Source organism: Capricornis sumatraensis, chromosome 4, assembly GCF_032405125.1.
Source record: "Capricornis sumatraensis isolate serow.1 chromosome 4, serow.2, whole genome shotgun sequence".
In the NCBI taxonomy this organism is placed as follows: domain Eukaryota; kingdom Metazoa; phylum Chordata; class Mammalia; order Artiodactyla; family Bovidae; genus Capricornis; species Capricornis sumatraensis.
The window spans coordinates 5,410,583-5,436,485 of record NC_091072.1 but is presented as its reverse complement, the minus strand read 5'-3'; the positions used below and the strand labels follow the sequence as shown (position 1 = coordinate 5,436,485).

The 25,903-nt window shown below is 41.6% G+C and overlaps 1 protein-coding gene across 1 annotated transcript in view; it reads left to right on the top strand.

Moving 5' to 3' along the window:
• The first annotated feature begins 24,971 nt into the window (after nt 1-24,971).
• The window catches only part of TOP2B (DNA topoisomerase II beta), a 46,179-nt gene continuing 45,247 nt past the window's right edge, over nt 24,972-25,903 (top strand). Inside the window, exons 1-2 of the mRNA XM_068970454.1 lie at nt 24,972-24,983; nt 25,344-25,514. Coding sequence (XP_068826555.1) covers nt 24,972-24,983; nt 25,344-25,514 — 183 coding nt within the window. The remainder of the gene's footprint in view (nt 24,984-25,343; nt 25,515-25,903) is intronic.

The following is a 25,903-nucleotide window of genomic DNA, read 5'->3' as shown; positions in this document are numbered from 1 at the left end:
TGCATAATTTTATATTATCCATTGATCTCTATGTACAAAAAGGTATAAAAGACCTTTCTGAACAATAGAGGAGGGGCCAGTCATTGGAAAGACTGGTTTCCCCCATGTCGTCTTCTCTTACTCTATTTTCTGGCTGAATTCCCATCTGGGGCGTGGAGGCTCACCATGTATACTTACTTGCCCCGGCTTCTAAGATCCATGAGAGAGGGAGCCCAATGTGGGGCACCCCCCACTATTCAAGAGGATACTGGTGGCCTAACATAGATGGTGCAAGTTCCTTGTCTTGGAACTTTATTGGTTTTCCATGTAAACCAAATTATTCAGCCTCTTTTCTCCACTAAATTTTCCTACTACACTATTTCTTCCTAATCTCTCTTTATATTTCTAATTAAATAAATAGTTTTCCTCGCCTACGCTGTCTCCCCTTTGAATTCCCTGGATCCACTGGGACAGGATCCCAGCAGTAGACAGATTGCAGTCTGGCTCAAACAGTGAGAGCACCCCCAGGGCATGGGGTCATCTGGGAAGTGAGAGTGACCCTGGGAGAAACACCCCCGGACAGTGTGGACTGGCTCAGAAAGTGGGGGGCAGGATGAGCCTGTAAAGAATCCTCCAGTCCAGGGGCCTCACTAGTGGTCCAGTGGTTAAGACTCCATGCTTCCAATGTGGGGGGTGTGGGGTTGAGCCCTGTTTCAGGGAACTAAGGGGCTTCCCTGGTGGCTCAGCTGGTAAAGAATCAGCCTGCAATGTGGGAGACCTGGGTTTGATCCCTGGGTTGGGAAGATCCCTGGAGAAGGGAAAGGCTTCCCACTCCAGTATTCTGGCCTGGAGAATTCCATGGACTGTATAGTCCATGGGGTTGCAAAGAGTCGGACATGACTGAGCAACTTTCAGGGAACTAAGATCCCATATGTTTTGTGATGCAGTAAAAAAAATTTTTTTTAATCACCCAATCCAAAAAGTCCATAGTACTCCTGGTTGAGTGCCTGCTTACTGTGAATGGTTAAATAATTTCTGCAGCTATTAAAAAAAAAATGAGGTCTATGCACAGACAGACATAGAAGAATTTCCAGGGGTCACCAAGTAAGTAAAGCCACTCAAAGGCATGTATTTATACTATGATCTCTTAATCACGGCCTCTCTTCCGTGCACACGTGTTTCCACATACATACAAAAGATCTGGAAGGGCAAACACCAATGTGTTAATCACGGATATCTATGGGGGAAAGACATGTTAAGGAGTGTCTGTATTTCTTACAGGACACACTTTTTACTGGATTTTTATAGCCAGAAGCTACTACCTTTATAATTTGGAAAATTCCTAGCTCATACTGTTCCTGTAAGAATTAAAGTAGATAATGAAAGTAAAATGTTGGTACTGTGCCAATATATAGTAAGCCAATAATAGTTAAAATTATTGTTTATTAGGACAATTCTATATTTCTTGAAAACTGAGGGAGTTTAAGAAGTGAATATGGTAGTTAAAAGATTTATTATTGATTTTTCCAGAGTTTCACATGTGGCAGCAAATTCATTTTTTTATCACAGAAATTTCCTTTTCTGCTTCCTGAAAGAGCTGTTCAACCTTACATCATTTTGGGGGGCACACATAATAAGGGAAACCATGAAGTAAGTTAGTGAGGGTACTCATGCTCAGGATATGAAGCTTCTAAATCAGTGATCAACCCAGAGGCATCAGTGAGCCTGTCTTCCCCATATACTCTCATCCTTGTTTCTTTCAGGTGTTGGTGATACAGTATTTGTAAATTTTATATTCTTTTGTGGTGCACTTGAAGGATCTTAGTTCCTCGACCAGGAATTGAACCAAGCCCTTAGCCATGGAGGTGCCAAGTCCTAACCACTGGGCTGCCAGGGAATTCCCCAAAGTAAACTTTTAAATTAACATTCATTTAGCAAGGTATAAAATTAAAATATGCACACTGGGACGAACTTTCAAAATGAACATAATCATGTGCTCACCTTCTAGTTGAAAAGATAGAAATTACTAGCACCTAGCCTCCTCCTACAGGCAGCCGCATCCTGACTTCTAACAGCACAGGTTAGTGTTGCCTGTAAAAGGGAATCACACAGTATGTACTCTTTGTTTGGCTTCTTTAGCTTACCATCCGTTTGTGACACGTTCCTGGTGGGTGAAGCAATGGTCATATTATTGCTGAACCGTTTCCCACTGTGCGCACATATGATAGATCCAATATACCATTGGTTGTATCTGGTTCGGGGCTCCTACAGAGAGAGTTGCTTTGTACATTCTTGTCTGTATGCATTTCGATTTGTGTATAACCAGGAGTAGAATTTTCCATTCATATTCTATATAAATGTTTAGCTTTGGTAGATACAGTTTGGTAGTCAACTTTTCCAAAGCAGTTTTGCTAAGCTATACACTACTCACAATATATGAGACTTTTTGTTGTTCCATATCCTCACCAACAGTTGATATTTTAATGTTAGCCCGTCTGATAGGATGGAACTTCTTTTTAAGTTTTAAAGAACTCACTAGCACTATTGTTGTCCCCTTAAAAAAATATGAAAGTATGTTTTTGAGTATTCACAAAAGGAATGAATGATTGTCACCAAATTGTTAATAGTGATGGAATTGTGGGGTCCTTTTGTTGTTTGCTTTAATACTTATACTTTCTAAACTTGTAAAATAAACATGTTACAATAACAGAAATAATATCAAAAGTAGCTGCATTTCGGAAAGTATTTTCATTGAAACAAAAATTCAACAGTGTTACTAGATATCTCTGTAAATAGGTTCAAGGCTAAATAAGTTTGCCTTTGTTCCCAACAGGGTTGCTCAGAGACCTACAGGGCTCGTGTATCCGATGGATCTCTTATGCATGGGTACTACGCAGCAGTGTGCGTGGTTTCTGGGAGTTACAATTTCCAAAATATCCACGAATGACTCAAGGAGCTAGTATATGACAAACATTTGAAAAATGCTGGAATGGGAGATGAAAAAAATGTAATACCTAAGAATTATTTGCCTTAAAAAAAAAAAAGTTTTTGGTTGAGCTGGATCTTCATTGCCATGCATGGGCTTCCCTAGCTGGGTAGGGGGCTACTCTCTAGTTTATGGTGCGTGATGCCAGGCTTCTCGTGGTGGAGCACGGGCTCAAGGCATGCAGGCTTTAGTAGTTGCAGTACTTGGTCTCAGTAGTTGTGGCTCGTGAGCTTAGTTGCTCCAAGGCATGTGGAATCTTCTGGACCAGGGATCAAACTTGTGTCCCCTGCATTGGCAGGTGGATTCTTATCCACTGGACCACCAGGGAAATCCAATTTGCCTTTTTGTAATTTATTCTTATCATAGATGGAGTGTCCATAAGCAAGTCTTCCCTGGATGACTGAACACTTGAGGATTTTTAATGCTGCTTAAAGTATCTTTTACTAAATGAATTTGAAGTTCTCCAGACTGTGAATCCGAGTCCAGCCCCTTCGTACTTCTATATTTCCCTCCTTATATCTGAAAGTTAACTATTTGAGAGATTTCTATGATTACAAGACTGGGTTTCCATTATAAGGTTTCAAATCATGTAGATGGAGAGATGTCCCAGGACTCACAGGTCCAAGATCTCAGGTGTTGATGCTTTGGACTGATTCCAAAAAGCAACTTATTTTGTAACAAGGTAGGATAAAGCAGAATCAGGCTAGTTTCCAAAAGTGCTCATCAGTCACACAAATTGTGGATGCTTGTCACCATAGTTCAACAATAAAATGTAACAACTGAAGGGTTTTACCAAGGGCCAGATTTATTCACCAGTATTGCCAGCTCCCTAACACGCTGCCAAGTGGGCTCTATTGCCAAGTATGTTAGCCAGCTTGGCAGTGTGACCAAAGGGTGTGGTTTGGACCAAGACAGACTTGGGTTTGAAATTCAGTTCCATCATTTATTCAGCTCTGTGGCTTTCTATGACATTTAATTTCCTCGACTGTGAAACAGGAATGCTAATAATTCTCTTAGGGTTGTTGAAAGTTAACTAATATGTGTGAAAGTGCCTGCTAGTACTGTCCTAAACAGATAACAGGGTTCACAGTAGATGGGGTCTTCCTTCTTCATAAGATCAAGCATGAGCATCGGCTGGGCTGCAGCTGAGCTTCCATAAGCGGAACATAGTCACTTTCTCCACTCAGTTTCAGTCAGTCTTCTGCCCCCACCCCCCGGTTCTTTTTTCTGGTTCCATAATCTCACTTCTTTCCCTCTTTGTACCATCCTGTTCTTCATTCCTAAAGAAGAGCAATGCTTTAATCAATATTTTTAGAAAACATTTCTATTTATTTATTTGGCTGCAGTGGGTCTTAGCTGTGGCTCCTGGAATCCTCAGTTTTTGCTGTGGCATGTGAGATCTCTAAGTTGCATCCTGTGAACTCAAGAGTTGCTTCATGTGGGGTCTAGTTCCCAGACCAGGGATGGGACCCAGGCCCCTAGGTGATAAAGTGTAAGCAACTTTCTCCTCTCTGGCATTCAACCAAGAACACTTAAAGAAACAAGACTTAAGGATCCAGGCCAAATGTCAGCATCATTGTAAGGTGGGTGAGATGTTTTGCTTTGAGGAACTTTTTGATATGCCTCAAATTCATTCTTTGAGAAGTTGCTTATTGAATACCTACCATGTGCCAGGCTTTCTAGGATTGGGTAGCTCTGTGTAATGTGCCATTTACTGATCAGACTGGTCTTTCAGTTTTTCCAAACAACATTTAACCCAGAATATATTCCTTAAAGAGTTAGCATTCTTGGGTTTGCTTTGGGATTTTTCCACATTCAAACAGCACTCTCAAAGTGAAGAAGAAAGCTATTAGACAAAGGTATCAGTTACATAAGATATCTGGGTTAATCTGGGCTTAATTGTTTCAGAAATAGGGAACAGTTGCTTTTTGTTAACTGGTACACTAAACGGTGGAATGTTTTCAAAGTTCTCACTTTTAATTATCACCTTAGGTAACCTATGGGTATCTTTATTGTTCTGTTCCAGAAACCCCTCTAACTTTTGACAGTTTTCCATCTTAGATTCTTCTGGTGTAGAAATTTCTCACATTTCCTTGCCCTGACCCCCGGCTGCCCATGCTACTTCCATTACATTAAAAAATATATACTATAGGATATTTAAAAATATATCCTATACATTAAAAAAAATACTTTAGAACTTGACAACTCCAGCTTTAGAGTTCCTAGCTCTTCTGAAATGCAAATAGTTGATTTAGGAAAGCCACTGCTATCTCATTTCTTTAGATCTGAATCTTAGAAGCTTGCTAAGTCACTGACTTTGATTCTCCAGAGATTTCTAGTGTCAATACAACATAGTGATACACACGTTAGGATCACATCATGTTCTGTGGGTGAAGGTCAGGTGAATGATGGTTTCCCCAAGACAGAGTTTGGGCTTCCCTGGTGGCTCAGTGGTAAAGAATCTGCCTGCCAAGCAGGAGATGTGGGTTCAGTCTCTGGGTTGGGAAGATCCTCCAGAGAAGGAAATGGTAACTCACTCCAGTGTTCTTGCCGGGGAAATCCTACGGACAGAGGAACCTGGGAGGCTACAGTCTATGGGGTCGCAAAAGAGTTGGACATGATTTAGCAACTGAATAACAACATAGATGGAGTTTGCTCAGAACAAAATGCTGTTTTGAAAGCTTGAACCTAATGTTATTCCCTTCAAAGCCCAAGTACAGTCTTTTAAATGATATGCTAATCACATGCTAATTAGATTTTTCATATTACACAATTTAGTATTTTTTTTTTAGTAGAGTATTTAAGAGGTCTGATCTATACCATCTGAAATAAGTGAAAATGTCCATTCTGTCTGTTCAAGTAATTAAAGATGTCTGTCACCAGAGGATCAGCATAGTTTGGCTTGGCCAAAACCAATCAAAATAAACTTCTTCAAAGCAAAATGTCAGACAAAAATGAACCTCTCAGAATTATTATAGGTAGAAATCAAAGACCATTAGCCTTTATCTGTCTTCCCAGTGGTGGTAATACTCAAGAATGTGGTGGTCATTAATGTTTTCCACCATCAATAAACACCTGTTATCTTTGGTGCATAAGTATCTTTTTAAAAATAAAAATATGCTTAGGAAATGCTTGGAGCAATTGGTCTCAGAATTAATAATCATTATAATTAGGATAGAAATGCTAAAATACAAATGGCTACACTGATGGTAGCTTTCCTCTTTAACATGAGCATATACTTCTCAAGAAATATAACAAAGTAAATTACATTGAAAACAATAGTCATTATCTAGAAAATCATTTATTGGGTTTACTGAATTGTTCTTATTCTTTGCCCAGCAACTTTGTATATGTTATTGGTCTATAAAAGCTAATATGATGAGAGGAAGGGAGTGGTAACGTTGCAGATGCTGAATTTTGAGTCAAATATTAACTTCTTTAGATGTCACTGAGTGAAAGCTTAGCACCTCTCCCCTCACCTCCCAACTGAACCTCAGTGTTGGAACAAGATATGATTTGAGTGGAAACTTTTGAAATTTTGCCACGTATCTCAAAGTATAGTTTTGAGTTACTCTCTTAGTAAAACTATTGTATTTATTGACTAACAAACCTGATGAAAGGTTTGAAACATCAGGTCAACTGTCTATTGACAAGCAAATGAATACATATAAGTTTTTTTTTTAAGTTTCTCTCAAAACTTTCAATATATTACAAAAGGTGTAAACTCAAGGCCAAGACTATATCCTCATAACCTTTTTGAATTATGAGGTCCTGAGTACCTAACATATAGTTGGCATTACTTTTTTGTATTGCCATAATAGGGGAACATAAGATCTAAGACTAAAAATTCTAAAGTAGTTAGATTACGGAAGCTACTCAGAAAGCTTGATTAAATAAAGGACTTTATTTCGACAGTTAATGGTTTTGATTTGTACAATTTTTCATTTTGTCTAGTGCTAGCTATGAGGTGGAACGTAAGTCTTTAAATGTAATAAACACATGAATAAAAAGTAGTATTACAAATGAGACAAACCTTGACCCAGAAGCTTTTTAAATTGAAATGTTGTTGATTTACAATGTTGTGTTAATTTCTGCTGTACAGCAGTGATATACATATATACATTCTTTTAAATATTCGTTTCCATTATGGTTTATCATAGGATACTGAATATAGCTCTGTGCTATATAGTAGGACCTTGTTTATCCATTCTATATATAACAGCTTATATCTACTAATCCAACCTCCCATCCCATCACTCGCCCAAACCCCTTCCCCTTGGCAACCACAAGTCTGTTCTCTGTGAGTCTGTTTCTATTTCATAGAAAAGCTCATTTGTGTCATTTTAGATTCCACACATAAATGATACATGATATTTCTCTTTCTCGGTCTGACTTCACTCAATATGACAAGGACCGTCAATGTTGCTGTAAATGGCATTATTTCAATCTTTTTTATGGCTGAGTAATATTCCACTGTATATGTGTACCACATCTTCGGTGGCTCAGATGGTAAAGAATTTGCAGGCAATGTAGGAGACCCAGGTTCGATCTCTGGATTGGGAAGATGCCCTGGAGAATGAAATGGCTACCCACTCCTGTATTCTTCCCTGGAGAATTCCACGGACAGAGGGGACTGGTGGGTTCTATGACCACAGTTCATGGTGTCACAAACAGAAGGATACAACTGCGCAACTAACACTTTCATTTTTTCACCACGTCTTTATCCATTCCTTTGTCAATGGACATTTAGGGTGTTTCCATGTCTTGGCTACTGTAAATAGTGCTGCTTGGAAATAGGGATGCATGTATCTTTTTGAATTAGTTTTGTCTGGGTATATGCCCATGAGTGGGCTTCATTGTGGCTCAGCTGGTAAAGAATCTGCCTGCAATGCGGGAGACCTGGGTTTGATCCTTGGGTTGGGAATGTCCCCTGGAGAAGGGAAAGGTGTACCACTCCAGTATTCTGGCCTAGAGAATTCCATGGACTGTATAGTCCATGGGGTCACAAAGAGTCAGACTTTCACATGCCCAACAGTGGGATTGCTAAGTCATATGGTCATTCTATTTTTAGATTTTTAAGGAAGCACCATACTGTCCTCCCTAGTGGTTGTACCAATTTACATTCCCACCAACAATGTAAGAGGATTTCTTTTTCTCCACATCTTCTCCAGCATTTGTTATTTGTAGAGTTTTTAACGATGGCCATTCTGACCTGTGTGAAGTGGTAGCTCCTTGAAGTTTTGATCTGCACTTTTCTAATAATTAGCAATGTTGAGCACTTTTTCATGTGCTTATTGGCCAGTTTTATTTCTTCTTTGGAGAAATGTCTACTGAGGTCTTCTTTCCATTTTTAGACTGAGTTTTTTTGTTGAGGAATTTGAGCTGTTTTTATATTTTGGAAATTTAAGCCCTTGTCAGTTGCTTTGTTTGCAAATATTTTCTTCCATTTTGTAGGTTGTCTCTTTGGTTTTGTTCTTTTTTTTTTATTATTGTTTTTATGGTTTCCTTTGCTGTGCAAAAGCTAGTAAGTTTGATTGGGTCTCATTTGCTTATTTTCATTTCTATTGCCTTGGGAGTCTGACCTAAGAAAACATTGGTACGATTTATGTCAGATAATGTTTTGCCTATGATCTCTCATGGAAGATTTTAATATGGCAATTATTGCTATGATTACTCAGTAAATGGAAGTTATTTGACAAAGTCCCAGAAGGGAATGCTGTACTGAAGTTCAATACAATCACTTTTATCATAAATACATGTTGTTGGCTGCTTGAGGTTAAACAGGTCATTGTGTCTTCAGGAGCTGGGAAGCTTGTGATCTAGGTACTTTTTCCCATTTATTGTGAAGCTCTGCTTTAAACTGGTGATTTGCATTTCTATTCAACAGCTTCTTTATTTGTGATTTTTTTAGGTAAGTCAGTATTTTCAAGAGAATAATCTTGCTACATTTACTAGAGGGTCAAGCTACATTTATTATAGGGTCTTCATGCTTAGAAGGCTAAAGACCTCAGTACCTCACATATGAAGCAAGTGAAAAGATGAACATGAATTTCCATTAACCCATCTGGCTTTTGAATATATTATTTTATTCATTTGAAAATTTGAGATTGAAGAGCTTTGAAAACTGAGGCTTAAGAAAAAGATATGGGTATAAATTTTATAGCTTGGCTTCTATTTAATGCATATATCTTTATTAACCTCAGGGCCCTCATTTACCCCTTTTCAAACCTGTAGAATATATGTGTACTTTGAAGAAGTAAAGACACAGTAAATACAAGGGCAAAAATCCTCAATTTAAGGAGGTACAAGCAGAGAGGTCCATGAAGGTAAAATAACAAGGCAGGGATACTTAGCTGATCTGGCTCAGCCCAGACTAGACCCTGGTCTGATTTACAAGCTGGCACCTCAAGTTCAAGGTAAAGAAAGGCTTCACTGTTCTGGACTAAAGTCCCAGATATGCCAAACTTACATGGTCGCTAGAGAGCTAATTAAGAACAAGTATGTTTAAATTATTTCCACCTTTCCGAGTTCTCCACCTCTTCAGATTCTGAAGTCAGTTGAAAGCTGTGACCCGAGACATTTTTGTTTCCCCTCGAGGGGAAACACACAGTTGGAAGTTCGCAAAACGCACCGTTTCGCCAGGCAGCAATAAGGTTTCCACCTTCTCAAAAAGCTCTCTTGTCCCAGCTATTTGGTGGCACGTCGCGCCCTCAAGTACTCATGTTGGATGATAGCTCCCTTTTAGCCTGTCTTTCGAGCCAGGTTATAAACGACTTGAAACCAAGGCCCGGGTTTTATCTTGAGCCCGTGGCACAGCCTGGCACAGGGTGGCATGGATTTCTCCCCAAGAGCAGGACCCGAAGTCAGGCCATTTTCGTCGGCCAGGCTGAGGTGCAAGCCATGTGTGGGAGATCTTCTTAGAAAGCTTAAAGGTCAGTGACACGGTTCCTCGGAGGTGCGCTGGGACACTGAAAGGTTAAACGTGCTCCCTCTTAAAGACAGGAGGCGGCACGGCTGTGGCCCGAAGAGGCTCAGAAGTGACAGATACATGCTCTCATTGTTTGGAGGAGAGGCAAGGTCACCGACGAGGCGAACCCTCACGCCGCCGGGCCTCCTTCCCCTGGAACGTTCTCGGCGCGCCCCTTTATCAGCTACGTTCCTTCAGAGCGGGTTTTTTTTCTCCAGACGGACCGGGTGTCTTTTGGGGAGACAGAGAGAGGAGGTGGAGGAGGGGCAGGTCTGAGCGGAGGCGCCTCTCCCCGCGGCGCTCCCCCGGGGCCTCGGGGCCCCTCCTCGCACCAGCGCTCTGCAACGTCCTGCCGGCGGTCACAAGCGCTCTTTAAAAAATACTTTCCCTCCGGGACGCCCCCGGCTTCTTCCGGCCCCCACCCCGCGGTCCCGGGCCGAGGAGCACCCCGCTTCGCCCGCCGGTCTAGAGGAAACGGCAAGCTTGGCGGATTCAAAACCCAGCCGAGGCCAAGTCGACCCTAATCCTCCGCCGCCCTCAGGTGACCCCTGACAGCAGCCCCTGTGCAGCCTTCAAACGGAAAACCCCCTCAGAGACACCACACCACACCACACACACGCACACACACGCACACACACGCACACACAACAAAAACCCCAAGTCTTCCCTTCGGTTGCTACCCGCAATGACGTTTCCCCCCCTCGGGTCCCGCCCCCCCGGGGGGGCTTGGAATTTTGGGATAGGCCGAGAGGCTTGGCGACAGGGCCCCGATTGGGCGCCGCGGCGTGAGTGACAGCGGGGCAGGCCGCTCGCCCGCCCTCTCCCCGCCGGCCTTCCCCAGCCCTCCCTGGGTGCGAGTGTGTGTGCGGTGTTATGCCGGACAGGAGGGAGGCGACCGCGGCCGCGGCGGCTCCGCTTATTGTCCGTCTCGGCGAGGGGCTGTGAGGAAGTCGGGCTGCTACGCGGCCGACATACGCAGCTTCGGCTTCAGCGGCGACCTCGCTCCAGCTCCCCGAGGGGCGGCCTCCGCGGAGCCCGAGGAGAGACAGGGCGCCGCCGCCGCGTCCCCGGCGCCGCCGCCGCCGCCGCGTCCGGACGCCCGACTGCCGGCCGCGCTCGCCGCCCGCACTCGGGGCCTCGGCCCGGCGGGGAGGAGGCCGCGCCGCCGCCCACCGCCGGCCTCGGCGCTTCCTGCTCCGGCGCCGCCTCCTCAGGGCCGCGCTAGGCCCGGGCGCCGCGGCCGCGCGCCTCGAGTTTGAGGGCGGCGGGCGGCGCGGCCTCCTCAGCGGGCTCGGCCGGGCGTCCGCCCCGGGCTTGGCGATGGGGCGCGGGGGGCGGCGCCGCTAGGAGCGCGGCGAGCGCGCGGTCGGTGCGGAGCGGAGCGGGGGGCCGGGCGGCCGGCGGGCGGCGGAGCGGCGGCCTCGGGCCCGGAGCGGAGGAGGCGCGCCATGGCCAAGGCGGGCGGCGGCGGCGGCGGCGTGGGAGCCGGCGGCCACGGGGCGCTGACCTGGGTGGTGAGTGGGGCGGCGGGGCGGGCGGGGGTCCGGGCCGCGGCATTGTTCCCCGCCCGCGGCGCCGGGGGTGGCGGGGAGGAGGGTCCCCGCCCGGCCGGAGGAGGGCGGGAGGACAGGGAAACCCGGCCTCCCGGACGCGCGCCCCGTCGGGGCGGCTGCCAGCCGAACCCCCGCCCGCCCCTTTCTTTCTTCTCTGCCGCGGCGGAGGTTCGAGCGCGCAACGCGCACCTGAAACTTGGGGCGACTAGCCGTCCGTCAGCAGCGCCCGGAGCCCCGTCTGGGCTCCTCCCCGGGGCTCTGGGCCGCGGGGCGAGGGGCGGCAGTGGTGCGTGTGTGTCCGTGTCCTGAGATGTGTCCTGAGAGCCACCGGAGAGGCGCCCGGCCGCGAATGTGTGTGTGTGTGCGCGCGCGCGTGTGTGTGTGTGTTGTAAATGCTGAACCGCGTCTAACGCCCTTCTATCGGAGGAGAAAGGGTTTGGCCGGGGCACTCGGCTCGGGCCAGTTCCCTTCGGTCCCGAGAGGCTCGCCGGGTGGAAAGCGCGTTCAGGATGCCGTCCGCCGCAGTGAATGTTACACTGTAGGGCGTCCATCTGTCACAGCGGGATTATAAAAAGAAGCGCTTACCTGTGTCAGCATAGCAGGCCAGACGGGTGGGGGCTGCGCGGGGTGTGTTGGAGAGGTGACCCGAGTGGTTCGACCTGGAGTTGAAGGCTTGAGGCGGCGCTCAGTTCCTGCTGGCAAAGTAGTAGAGCAGGGAAGACCTTAGAGGGATCCGATTCCCACGGCAGATCGATAATTCACCCGCATTTCACTTGCTCTCAGCACCGAGTTCAGACCAGGGTCACTTCCTATACACACACAGCCCAGCTCAGCCAACTGGCTGGGTATCCAGGAGAAAAATAAAAAGCGTTCCGTTTTCCCAGGGACTTTTTCGATGGACCTTCCCTTTTGCAAAACACCTAAGGAAACTTTCGTGTTGGCGGTTTTTTTTTTTTTTTTGAAAGTTCATTGGTTTTTTTTCTTTTTTTTTTGGTTGGGTGAAGGTTAGGTGAGGTGAATAGCACTTTTGCTATATTCACAATCATTCCTTGTAAAAAGGATGTTACTGATAACAGGAAACTATATATTTATGTTTCCATGCCAACGTGCAGACTGTCATTTCTGGATCTCACCGAACTTTGCATGTTTAACTTCAGTAATGTATAGTATGCATGAATAGACTAGAGCCAGGAAAGAGAAAGTGTTGATAATAAAATAAGTTAGCCATCCCTGTGAACATAGGGGTTGGGGGCGTTTTGCCCTTGTTACTAAAATCAAACAACTTCTGAAAATAACAACACTTCTATGTTGGCCAGATGGTTCTCATTCGTTGTTTGGAACTGTTGAGGCCCCATCAGTGTTTCCTCTTAGAACTGCTGGTTCTCTGTAATGGTAAATATTTTGCTCCAAGATTGAATTGGTTAGCTTTAACAGTTAAAAGCAGCATTTTGTTTACTGTTAGTTAATTTTGTAGATGTTTAAATGACCACTTTTTCATTCATGCTCAATGGAAAAATTTCTTTTCATTCATATAAAAAGTTTGATGAAACTTAGAGGATATCATTCAAAATCAGAAAAATTCATTTAAAACTAAAGTTGACTTACTGATTAAATATTTTCTCATTATAAAAGGTATTAAGGGAAATAGAGTAAAATTAAAGTAAAAATCACTTACTCTTTTATTTATCAATTATTTCCTCCTGTTGAATTAGAACTTTATTAAAAAGGTGATCACTCCGTAAGTTCACTTTAAGATTTGATGCTTGCTCTAAATTTAAGTTGGATTATGTGGGCATCTTTATGTCCATAATACACATCATTGACCATAGGCCATAGTGGTCATAGTTAAATTTTATTGGGGGCAATATAGGGAAGTAGTTGTGAGCATGGACTTTGTCAGATTGAGGTAGATTTGGAACTCATGTCTTTAACTGTCACTGAGACTTTGCAGAAAGGGGCCTAATCTTTCTAAACCTATTTCTTCATCTGTAAAATAAGGTTGGATTGATAATTAAATGAATGTAGCACATTGCTGAGCTTAATAAATGTTTGCCTTTGTCAGTGAAGCTCAAGAAGCACACATTAAGAAATGTAAAGTTGCTTTCACACAGAGTATCTTTGAGCCAGAGTGAAAGCATTTTATTTCTTTGGAAGAGTTCAGGGATTTGTTGTGGAGGTCATCTATTTCTGAAGATGGTTAATTTTGCTTGCTTTATTGAAACATGTTATGTTGCTACCTCTTTGTGGGTAACAGGAAGAAATAAAAATGGAATCAGTCCCTGATACTGTGGTTCTTTTTAGGGAGCTGGGGGTGTGGCAATGCCAAGGGTCGGGATGTGTGCTGCCAGGTAGTGTGAACATGGTCAAACTTCACCGAAGTTTACATTTCAGTATCTGAAACCACAAAGCACAGTGGTTGAACATTATTAATTTCTTTTAATAGTGCACTGGGTTTACGTTTGATTTGCATATCTTAAGATTTTTTTTAAAATTAATAAGTGACAAATATAAGTACTATAGTAGAACTATTTTGAGTAAAAATTGACAACAGCTGTGAAGGCTTCTCCGAAGCAAACAGAATTTCTTGAATTAATTTTTAGTTTGTAAAGTTTGATTTGTAGACTAATAATCTATTTCATTCAGTCAGTCTTTAATCATGTTTAAGTGGTTGCAAAAAATAAATGTATGGAAATATTAGAATACAGTTAATCTCTTTATGAATATTCATCTTTTCCCAGTACTACTCTAATTTGGTAGGTTAAAAAGAACATTATCATGGAAAATATTAGGCCTATACAATTATGATGGCCAGAATGATGCAGAGGCTCATCAAGCTTCAGTGGTCATCAGCTCAAGGCCACTCGCCTTTCCCTTTCTCATTATTTGAAGCAAAGCAAATCCACTTTATTTGTAAATATTTCAGTATTTCTAAAATGTAAGTTTCTTAAGTATAAAATTACTGTTAACCATGGAGTTTTTAAAAGGTAAAACTGAATGAAATATAAAACTTTTTTGACCAAGAATATTTCTAGTTTAGGAAACATGACTGTGTATATAAATACTGTTTAAATATTTGTATTCAAAATTTTGCTTTCGTGGCTTATTTTTTAAGTCTAAACTTCTCAACCAGACTTTCAAGTCAGTTTTTTATAAGCTATGTTCCAACTGACATTTATTCCATATTGTCATGGACGGAGGAGCCTGGCAGGCTTCAGTCCATGGGGTCGCTAAGAGTCCAACACGACTGAGCGACTTCACTTTCAATTTTCACTTTCCTGCATTGGAGAAGGAAATGGCAACCCACTCCAGTGTTCTTGCCTAGAGAATCCCAGGGACGGGGGAGCCTGGTGGGCTGCCGTCTATGGGTCGCACAGAGTCGGACACGACTGAAGCGACTCAGCAGCAGCAGCAGCAGTCCTCATAGTTAGATTTAGCTCTTCACTTGTACCCTGGGCATCACGCTTGTTTTTGTCACTTTGTGTTCTTGTCTTCCAATAGGACTGCCTCTTGCTCTTCTTTTTACCAGGCTAAATAACACTTCAAGGCTAGTTCAAAGTCTCATCAAAGTTTTGTTACCCTTATGGATCATAAAACATAAATGTTCTTCTTTTTAATGTAACTTTCACGGTGTGATACTTTTTAACAATTAGATTATCAGCTCTTAAAGTCAGAGACCATGTATCCTTTATAGTTTTTAGCAATAAGCTGGATACTTAGTCCAAACTTAGTTATTGTTAACCAATTAGATAGTTACATACTAACTTCTGAAAAGTCTTCTGCCCCTAGGACAAGTGATGAGGTTGCAATGTTCTTTAGATACATTCTCAAGTAACTAATTGCAGTATTTAGAAACAGTTTTTATAGACTGTTCTAACTTTTCTGAATACAAGTGTGTTTACCAGTAGTTTCAGATACATTAAATACTGGTAGCAACAGTTGCATTTTACTAAGTATGTTAAAAAAAACAACACCTCTTCTGTATTTTAAAAAATCTTAATGTAAATAGGACCCAGTTTTAAAGAAGAGGGGAGATCAGTAAAATTATAGCGATTTGCAGAGACGGAAACAAGCTTACAGATTAGGTAACAAAATGTGCATTACATGGCTAAGGCTAAGGTGGTATTTAAACCAGCCCTATGGGCTTCCCTCATAGCTCAGCTGGTCCTTCATAGCTCGCTTGGTAAAAAATCTGCCTGCAGTGCAGGAGGCCCTGGCTCAATTCCTGGGTCAGGAAGATCTGCTGGAGAAAGGGACAGGCTACCCACTCCAGTATTCTTGGGCTTCCCTGGTGGCTCAGCTGATAAAGAATCTGCCCGCCATGCGGGAGACCTGGGTTTGATCCCTGGGTTGGGAAGATCCCCTGGAGAAGGGAAAGGCTACCCACTCCAGTATTCTGGCCTGGAGAATTCCATGAACTATACAGTCCATGGGGTTGCAAAGAATCAGACACGACTGAGCGACTTTCACTTCACTTTCACTATCTTCTTAACCATCCTTTACACATTCCCCTGCTTAAAAAGTTACAACCAAAGCAATTTGTCTTTGAGATGATGATATCACAAGGTAAAAATAGAAAAGCCTCCTGAGGAATATGTGTATACCTCTTTCTAATAATCTTTCTTTTACTTTCACATGAAAGACTAGGGAGTACACTTCCTTTTCAAGGTATATGTATTTTGAATAACATTGTAAGCATGATGCCTTTTAAGAATATGGGCTACAAAATCGTACTACCTGGTTTCATAACTCAGCTTTTTCCATACTAACTTTGTTAGCTTAAACTCTTCAAACCTCAGTTTCCTTGCTGTAAAAAGGGAATCATTATTAGTAGTGTCTACTTCCTGGAACTTTTATGAGGCTTGAGAGTATTCATTTAATTCCTGCAGTACTTTGCATACAGTAAACTCTTAGATGAGTGCCCATGTGTGTGCATATGTGTGCGCGTGCACACACATACACACACACTTGTATTCCCCTTCTTTATATTAAAAATCCAGTGAGTAGTATTTTCATTTTGGAGTCAGAGAAAATTTTTGTATTGCGAAATGATCGTCACGATGAGTCTAGTTAATATCACCATACATAGTTACATATTTTTTTCCTTGTGATGAAAATTTTTAAACCTACCCTTAACAACACAGTGTTATTAACTATACATCATGGTGCTGTTAACTCTAGTTGCCTTTGTGTACATTACATCCCAGGACGTAGTTATTTTATAACTGGAAGTTTGTACTTTTTGACCACCTTCACCTGTTCCCCTCCCCGCCCTCAACTCTGGCAACCACTAATTTGTTCTCTGTATCTATGAATAAATAGATACAGATTGGTTTTTTGTTTTGCTTTAGATTCCAAATATAAGTAAGATTGTAGAGTATTTTTGTCTTTCTCTGACTTATTTCACTAAATGCAAATCCTCTTTAAATCTATCCATGTTGGTCCAAATGCCAAGATTTCATTCTTTTTTGTGACTGAATAATATTCCACTGTATATAAACACCACATTTTCTTTATCCATTCATTCACTGATGGACATTTATGTTGCTTCCTTGTCTTAGCTTTTGTAAACAATGCTGCAGTGAACCTGGGGGTGCATATATCTTTTCAAATTAGTGTTTTCATTTTCCTTATGTAAATACCCAGGAGTGGAGTTGCTGGATCATATGGTAATTCTATCTTAAATTTTCTCAAGGACTTTCATATTATTTTAGATAGTGACTACACCAGTGTACAGAATGTACACCAATGTACACAAGGGTTCCTTTTCTCCACATTCTGCCAATACTCGTTATTTCAATAATAAGCATTCTAAGAGGTATGAAGTAGTGTTTCACTGTGGTTTTGATTTGCATTTCCCTGAGATTAGTGGTGTTGAACACCTTTCATATACCTGTTGGCCATGTGTCATCTTTGGAAAAATGTCTATATCTGCTGCCCAGTTTTTAATGAATCTATTTTTTGCTCTTGAGTTGTGTGAATTCTTTATCTATTTTGAATATTAACTCTCTATCAGGTATATGGTTTACAGGTACTTTCTCCCAGTCAGTGGTTTGCCTTTTAAGTTCGATGGTTTTCCTTTGCTGTGCAGAGCTTTCTAGTTTGTTGTGGTCTTAAATGTTTATTTTTGCTTTGGGGGTCAAGTAAAAAAACCATCGCCTAGACTGGTGTCACAGCGTGTACTCCTGGCTTTCTTCCAGAACTTTTATGGTTTCAGGTCTTACATTCAAGTCTTTAATCATCTTGTGTTATTTTTTTGTATGGTGTAAGATAGGGGTCCAGTTTCACTTTTTTGCATGTGGCTGTCCTTTTTTTTCAACACTACTTATTTGCAATTTTATTTTTGGCTGCACTGGGTCTTTGTTGCTGTGAGCAGAGGCTCCTCTCATTGCTGTGTGGCTTCTCCTTGTGGTGGCCTCTCTTGTTGTGGAGCATGGGCTCTGGGGTGCCTTGGGCTTCAGCAGCTGTGGGTCCCGGGCTCTAGAGCGCAGGCTCAGTAGTTGTGGCTAATGGGCTTACTTGTTCTGTGGCATGTGGGATCTTCCCAGATCAGGGATCAAACCCTTGTCTCCTGCGCTGGCAGGCAGATTCCTTACCACTGAGCCACCAGGGAAGTCCCTCAACACCGCTTCTTGAAGAGACTGTCCTTTTCCCAGTGTACATTCTTGCCAACTTTGTCGTAATTGCCCATATAGGCGTATGTTTATTTCTGGGGTCTGTCTGTTCCACTGATTTCTCTTTTTTTTTTTTTTTTTAATGCTATTACCACACTGTGTTGATTACTATATTACTTTGTAAGTAAGTAATACAGTTAGTTTTTGTTTCTTTTTTTGCCTGAGCCATGGGGTATGTGGCAGCTTAGTTCCCCTGCACTGGGAGTGCAGAGTCATAACCACTGGGCTGCCAGGCAGAAGTGAAAGTTAGTCACTCGGTCAAGTCCAGCTCTTTGGGCCCCATGGACTGCAGCCCACCCGCCTCCTCTGTCCATGGGATTCTCCAGGCAAGAACACTGGAGTGGGTTGCCATTTCCTTCTCCAGGGGATCTTCCCGACCCAGGGATTGAACCTGGGTCTCCTGCACTGCAGCCAGATGCTTTACCAGCTGAGCCACCAGGGAAGCCCCCAGGAAGTCCCTATAATAGAGTTTTGAATCTGGGTGTGTGGCGCTCCAGCTTTGTCCCTTTTCAAGATTGCCTGGGCAGTTCAGTAATGTGGTTCCATATATATTTTAATATTCTTTATTCTATTTCTGTGAAAAGTGTTGGAATGTTGATATGAGTTACATTGAATCTGCAAGATTGCCTTGGGAAATTGGACATTTTAGCGATATTAATTCTTCTATTCCATGAACATAGAATTTCTTTCCATTTATTTTTGTCTTCAATTTCTTTAATCAGTGTCTTACAGTTTTCAATATTGAGGTCTTTTTCCTCCTTGTTTAAATTTATTCCTCGGGAGGGACTTACCTGGCCCTCCAGTGGTTATGACTCCAGAGTCCCACTGCAGGGGGTGTGGGTTCGGTCCCTGGTTGGGAAACTAAGGTCCTGCACGTGCTGCGCAGAGTGTGCGTGATATATATGCATACCATATTATCATGTTATATAGATTATTATAATTATGTATAATATAGATATATTCCTGGTATTTTAATTTTTGTTGTTGCCATTATAAGTGGGATTGTTTTCTCAATTCCTGACAGTTCACTGTTAGTTTACAGAAACAGAGTGGATTTTTGATTTTGTATCTAGCAGCTTTCCTAAATTTGTTCGTTAGTTCTAATAATTTTACAGTGGAATCTTTAGGGTTTTCTCTACATAATATCATTTCCTCTTCAATTAGTGACAGTTTTACTTCTTTCTGATTTGGATTCTTTTTAGAGAAAGTATGTTTTATTTTCACTGTGGACATTTAAGCATTTCTTATGATATTAAAGTATCCCTCATCTTCTAACTTCTCTCCTGTCCCTTGGTTTGGGAGGGCATTTCTGGAGACACAGTGTGATTTTTGTTTTTATTAATGGTGGGTAGATAGCATGGCCCTCTCCATGGTTATATGGGTGAGGGTTATATGGGTGATAAAATGAATTATCAAAGCCTGGCAGCCTTGAGGGAGAGAAGAGGAGACGGTATTATTAAGTTGTGATATGGACGCTGAGGGAGTCTGTAGAAGATATAGGAGGCTTGTTGCTAAGCTTTTGCTGGTCCACCTCCTGTTGGCTTGGTGATGGTGAGATTTCTCTGCCTCTAACCCACTCCAGTGTTCTTGCCTGGAGAATCCCAGGGATGGGGGAGCCTGGTGGGCTGCCGTCTGTGGGGTTGCACAGAGTCGGACACGACTGAAGTGGCTTAGCAGCAGCAGCAGTGTGAAGGAGTGGTTCAGTTCCTTTTTTTTTGCACCAACTGGCAAACCATCTCCTTTCCCCTCTTTGGCAGCAGTTGTTTCTCCCACAGAAAAACAAACTATGAGTGACTGCCCCAAATTGCTGTGTATCAGGTGACCACTCTGTAAATGGAAGAATCTTTCTTTTTACAGAATGATCTTGGTACATACTTTCTGAAATTAAGAGTTTGTTTTATTGAAAATTTTTCCTTTCTAGTATTTGAGAAATATTCTTGATAAAGGTTGTATCTTTGATAATTATTAAATCTATATTGTTTTATTAGAAGTTAGCAATGCTGCAAAAATGCTATAAATATATTAATATTTTAAAATAGATTTTTATATATTTTGATATTCTTATTATAATTTAAAAATTCTCAATGCATTAGTGCATTGTTTAACATGGCAGTCAGCTTTTGAACTTTAGAAAAAGTCACTTATGGCATCATCATATGTATAAATCACAAATGATTAATCACAAATCAAAATTGTAGATATATGGAGAATGTGTTAACATGGGTTTTCTTTGCACTTTCATTGTCTTTAGCTATATGTGGGAGTGAAAATGTTGCCCTCAGTGCTTAGATTCCATTATTTACTGCTATACTGCTGCTGCTACTGCTGCTGCTAAGTCGCTTCAGTTGTGTCCGACTCTGTGCGACCCCATAGACGGGGGCCCACTGTCTCTGGGATTCTCCAGGCAAGAACACTGGAGTGGGTTGCCATTTCCTTCTCCAGTGCATGAAAGTGAAAAGTGAAAGTGAAGTCGCTCAGTTGTGCCCGACTCTTAGCGACCCCATGGACTGCAGCCTACCAGGCTCCTCCGTCCATGGGATTTTCCAGGCAAGAGTACTGGAGTGGGGTGCCATTGCCTTCTCTGATTTACTGCTATAAATAGTTTTATTTGTCCACACAAAGACAATAAAATAAATTACAGATAAACTTAACTCCTAAGATTTCAATTTTATCAAACCCTAAAGAAAATTTATTCAGAATGCTCTTGGTTGTTGATTATTTTCGAGGGCATACTGTTAATTTTTATTCAATGTGAAATACTTAGTGTAGTTACTATAGTATAAGATATTATAAAACAATACTTTACATAGTACAAATACTGTGAGCATACAGGATAAGAAAAGGTTGAATCATTTTTTAATCTGAAGACCCCTTGTTTTCAGTGTTGAAAATAAGCCTAATTCTCTTAGCCTATAGGTATTGAAGGGGCTTCCCAGGTGGCACAGTGGTAAAGAAACTGCCCGCCAAAGCAGGAGATGTAAGAAACACAGGTTTGATCCCTGGGTCTGGAAGATCCCCTGGAGTAGGAAATGGCAACCCACTCCAGTATTCTTGTCTGGAGAATTCCATGGACAGAGGAGCCCAGTGGGCTACAGTCCATGGGATTGCAGAGAGTCGGAAATGACTGAAGTGACTCTGCATGCATAGGTATCGAATATGTATCATTCTTCTTTTCATGTGTGGGATTGAGAGTACTTTTTATAAATATAGGTGTGAGCTTGCTGGACTATTTTTGTTGAAGCTAATTTCTTGATCTTTTTTCTGAATATTATCAGCAACAGTGTTTAAACTGAATTTCTACTCAGAGTGGCTTTCTTTTTAAGAGCTTGAGATAGTGGTAATAATTACTGTGGGGAAAGTGATCAATGAACTTTTTTCATTTAATTTCTCTGTTCTCAGGCTAAGGATGTTGTATTTACATCTGTTTGTTCAAGGGATCAGGTCATCCCATTAAAGTGTATAGAGTTGCCCTCTCTTCCCTTCTCTTCAGATTTTGATTTTTAGTGGCTTGGACAATATTCAAGGGCAACTTTATAATAATAATCAGGAGCTGCTAGAGACGATTAATCGAGGCTTCTCTCAGAAAAGCTGACAGACCGCTCAGGGGAGAGCCTCCTGGGTTTACTGCCTGGAGTCAGTGAGCAGTGCAGGCTGGTGTTTGTGGAGGGTAGGAAGGTACAGATAGGTCCGACCGCGGTGTGGACCCCATTGCTGGGACCCCGTTGCCGGGACCCCTGGGCTTGCTTGTTCTGGCTTCTCTTACCTTTTTGCCTAGATCCTGGTGAGAAAGTGGGGGCTGCAGAAGCAGTAAGTAGGACAGACAGTGCCTCTAGAAGAAAAAGACACCTTCAGCATTGCTCTCGCTTAACTGTGTCTCCATATACATGGATTAATAAGCTTTTGAAGGCTGTAATATATGCTCACTGTAGATTAGAAAATGTCTACCAGGAGAGAAAATGAAAAGCTTTTCTACTTTTCACTAGTCATTTTTGTGGATATTCTGTTGGGTATATTTCATATTTTCCCTAGACATGTATATATTGTGTACGATTTTTTTCTGATGAAAATGGACTCATATTTTTTAATATGTTTTTGTAATTTTATTCTCTAAACACTATAGTTTTATAAAAAAGCAATTTGTTTATGGCTGTGCAGGATTTTCTCTAGTTGCTACGAGCGAGGGCTACTCTCTAGCTGTGGTGTGCGAGCTTCTGATTGTGGTAGCTTCCGTGGTTGCAGAGCACACCCTCTAGGGCATAAGGGCTCAGGAGTTGTGGCTCGCAGGCTTAGTTGTATTCCATGGCATGAGGGAGCTTCCCAGACCAGGGATCAAACCCATGTCTCCTGCACTGGCAGGCGAATTCTTTACCACTGAGCCATCAGGGATGCCCTAAACAGTATAGTTTTAATAAGCTACTGATTTAAAAATACTTGATTATGTACAATTTCATATAAAAGTTATAGTAAGAGAAATTTGTAATTAACATACTTATTTTTTGGTATAAGCAGTTAAGTATTTACTCAATGAAATAGGTTTAAAGGTTTACATGAAGTTTTGAAATTATTTAAAATCTTCATTGTGAATTGATTTGAAATATCTACAAGCCATCTGTTTTATTGTGATATTCTGTAGATAATGTGTATTTCTTAATGCTTTTCACTACTTTAGATAGAATGATACCTTTTTTCCTTTCCTCAACATCTGTTGTATGATATTTAGGAAGAAATATTTTGGCATAAAATGCTTTAAGTATATCATCGCACTTATTTTTTAATATTTATGTATTATTCCTCTGGAAAATTACAAATAATAATCTGACAAAGGCGACTGCTTTTTGCATAGTCTCTGACTTTTGAGAGTTTATTCTACAAAAATGACAACTTTTTGAAATTGATAGGGATCTGGTAGGTGCAAACCAAACATTCCCTATTCTCATGCACCCACTTGGGTGGACGAGTGAGGTAGGTTTCACCCTGTTTTCCATACCTGTGTGCCACTTTGCGTGTCTGTGTGCATGCTACTTCAGTCAGGTCTGACTCTTTGTGATCCTCTGGGCTGTATCTCAGTGTTATCAGGGCCAAATGCAGAGCCCAGATTAGGTAACCCTGGGCCTCTGTGAGAGTCTAATCTTACAAATGTTTTCTTTGTGGTGGGATTTGTTTTGGAAGAGTAGCCTGAGATAGGAAAGCCTTACTTGCATGGTTATTATAAGTTCCATATAACTTTATGCCAAAATTGCAAACAGTTCTAAGTTGATGGTAAGAGGTTGCTGTTATCCACCTTTGAATGCATGGTGTTTATTATTCTTAAGCACTTAAAGAATGTGATCTTAGTAATTATGATATTCTAACTATTCTGAGGATCCATTAATATAATCAGTTATGTTTTTATTGTTAAATTAATTGTTATGAATTATCTAAAAAGGCGAGGAACATCATTGAGATTTGGAGATTGACATTTTTAAAATATAGTTCATTTTTCTGGCTCGCTAGTTCATCATCCAGCTAACTTGACATAAACAGAATATGAAGACTATGAAATAAGTATTTTTTTATGTCCAAAGCTATTTTTAGTTGACTCTGAGCAGTGTTAATGGGTAACCATATAAATCAAAGAATATGTAAGAAAATCTCTTTAATTTTATGTAAAATTTATGGCAATCAAAGATTATAACTGATGCTTGGATTTCCATAGGTTTTGTTTGTTAAAAGCTTGCTAAGGTTAGGTCTACTCAGAGGTCATGTATTTTGATTTTTAAATGTACATTTGCCATGCTTTTAAAAATAATAACTTTAAAGATGATGGTATGGATATGTTTAAGTCTCAAATTGAAGTGGTGTGTTGCTTGCTTGTTGAAATGCACAAAATCTCTCCATCTCCCGTTGTTTATTTTCTGTTTCATTTCTACTAAAATTCAAAGACCTATGAAAATATCTCATTGTGTCTTGAGTTACTTTGAGACTCAAAAAGATAGGCCATCATAATAACTCTGTCTTAGTGAGATATCTAATTTGTCAACATTAGGGAGTTCTAGAAGTAGAAAGATGTTTTCCTTGCTGCTATTAAAAAAAAACAGGGAAATCTGCAGCCTGCACAATTTTTTTTTAGTCCCTATCTGCTGTAAATGTTAGAATTACAACTTCTGCCTCCATGGAATTGGCAAAGAAGAGAATTACATACATAGGCTACTATTTCTGGCCCCCCTTTACTGTAGTCTTCAGTGGCTTAATGGGGGGGGGGAACTTGTATCTGTGAGCTTTTGGGACCCCTGCTGTCAGCCAGCTTCAGTCCTTGCCAGCCTATAACCTGATAAGAACGGACATTCCTTGGAAAGTTTTAAAAAACTAATTACTGAGCTGACTTTGGGCAGTGCTGGGTCATCGCGGCGGCGTGGAGGGCCTGTGCTGCTCTCTAGCTGCAGCGGGCGGCTCCGCACCGCACGGGCTTCTCTTCTGCAGCACTGGGATTAGCTGCTCTGCGGGATGTGGGATCTTCCTGGACCAGGGATCGAACCTGTGTCCCCTGCATTGGCAAGTGAATTCTTAACCTGGGACTACCCGGGAAGTCCTTCCCAGGGAAAGTTTTGAGGACTGCAACATTAATCTGGTATCTTATAGAATTGGGAAGTATTTATTTCTTGATTGAATAGTTGTTGGCTGTTCTAGCAGCTCTGGTGTCTATGTTGACCTACTTTCTGGGTCCGGTCAAAACTGCAGGTTCACACTATATTACAACAGAACTAAACTGTTAGTGAATAGACCTGTGTTCTTTCTGTTGTTTAGTTGCTAAGTCATGTCCGACTCTTGGCGACCCCATGGACTGCAGCGTGCCAGGCTTCCCTGTCCTTCACTGTCTCCCAGAGCTTGCTCAAACTCACGTCCATTGAGTCAGTGATTCTATCCAACCATCTCATTCTTTGTCACCCCCTTCTCCTCCGGCCCTCAGTCTTTCCCAGCATCAGTGTCTTTTCCAGTGAGTCGACTCTTTGCATCAGATGGCTAAGTATTAGAGCATCACCATCAGTCCTTCTAATGAATATTCAGGGTTGATTTTTTAAAATAACTTAATAAAAATGAGCCTGAAGGATAGGTTTTCTCTTTAACAACAAAATAATGTCATGTGTCCGTATACATTTTAGTTTACCCTTTGGTAGGGTATTTAAATTTGATTTTTTGGTTAATTTTAGACTCTTTTTGATCAGAACAATGCTACAAAAAAGGAAGAGTCAGAAACTGCAAACAAAAATGATTCTTCAAAGAAGTTGTCTGTCGAGAGAGTGTATCAGAAAAAGACACAACTCGAACATATTCTCCTTCGTCCTGACACGTACATTGGGTCAGTGGAGCCACTGACACAGGTAGCTGTTAAATTTCACTGAAATTAGCTGTGCATCTGTGTCTGCTGAAGACCGCTTTTGTGATTGTATGGCCTGTGAATACATAATTTCATGTCTCTGGTAATAGCACAAAGCAGGGAGAGCGATCTAAGAGGCAGAAATGTCTCCATTTCCTACGAGAGAGTGCAAAGCTAGGAGGTGAAGACAGAAGTGTGCAGTGTGGGGATGTGTATAGTAAAGTGGTGCTGTATGAACTTCTTAAAAGTTCTTAAGTTCTGGCTGTGGTTTATTATAAATTATAGAATTTGTATGTACACATTGACTATTGTTTAATACTTACTTGGCTTACAGTTAATATCTTATTTGATTCTAGCAATTTTGGAAAGCAGGCACTGTTTTCTCCATTCTGT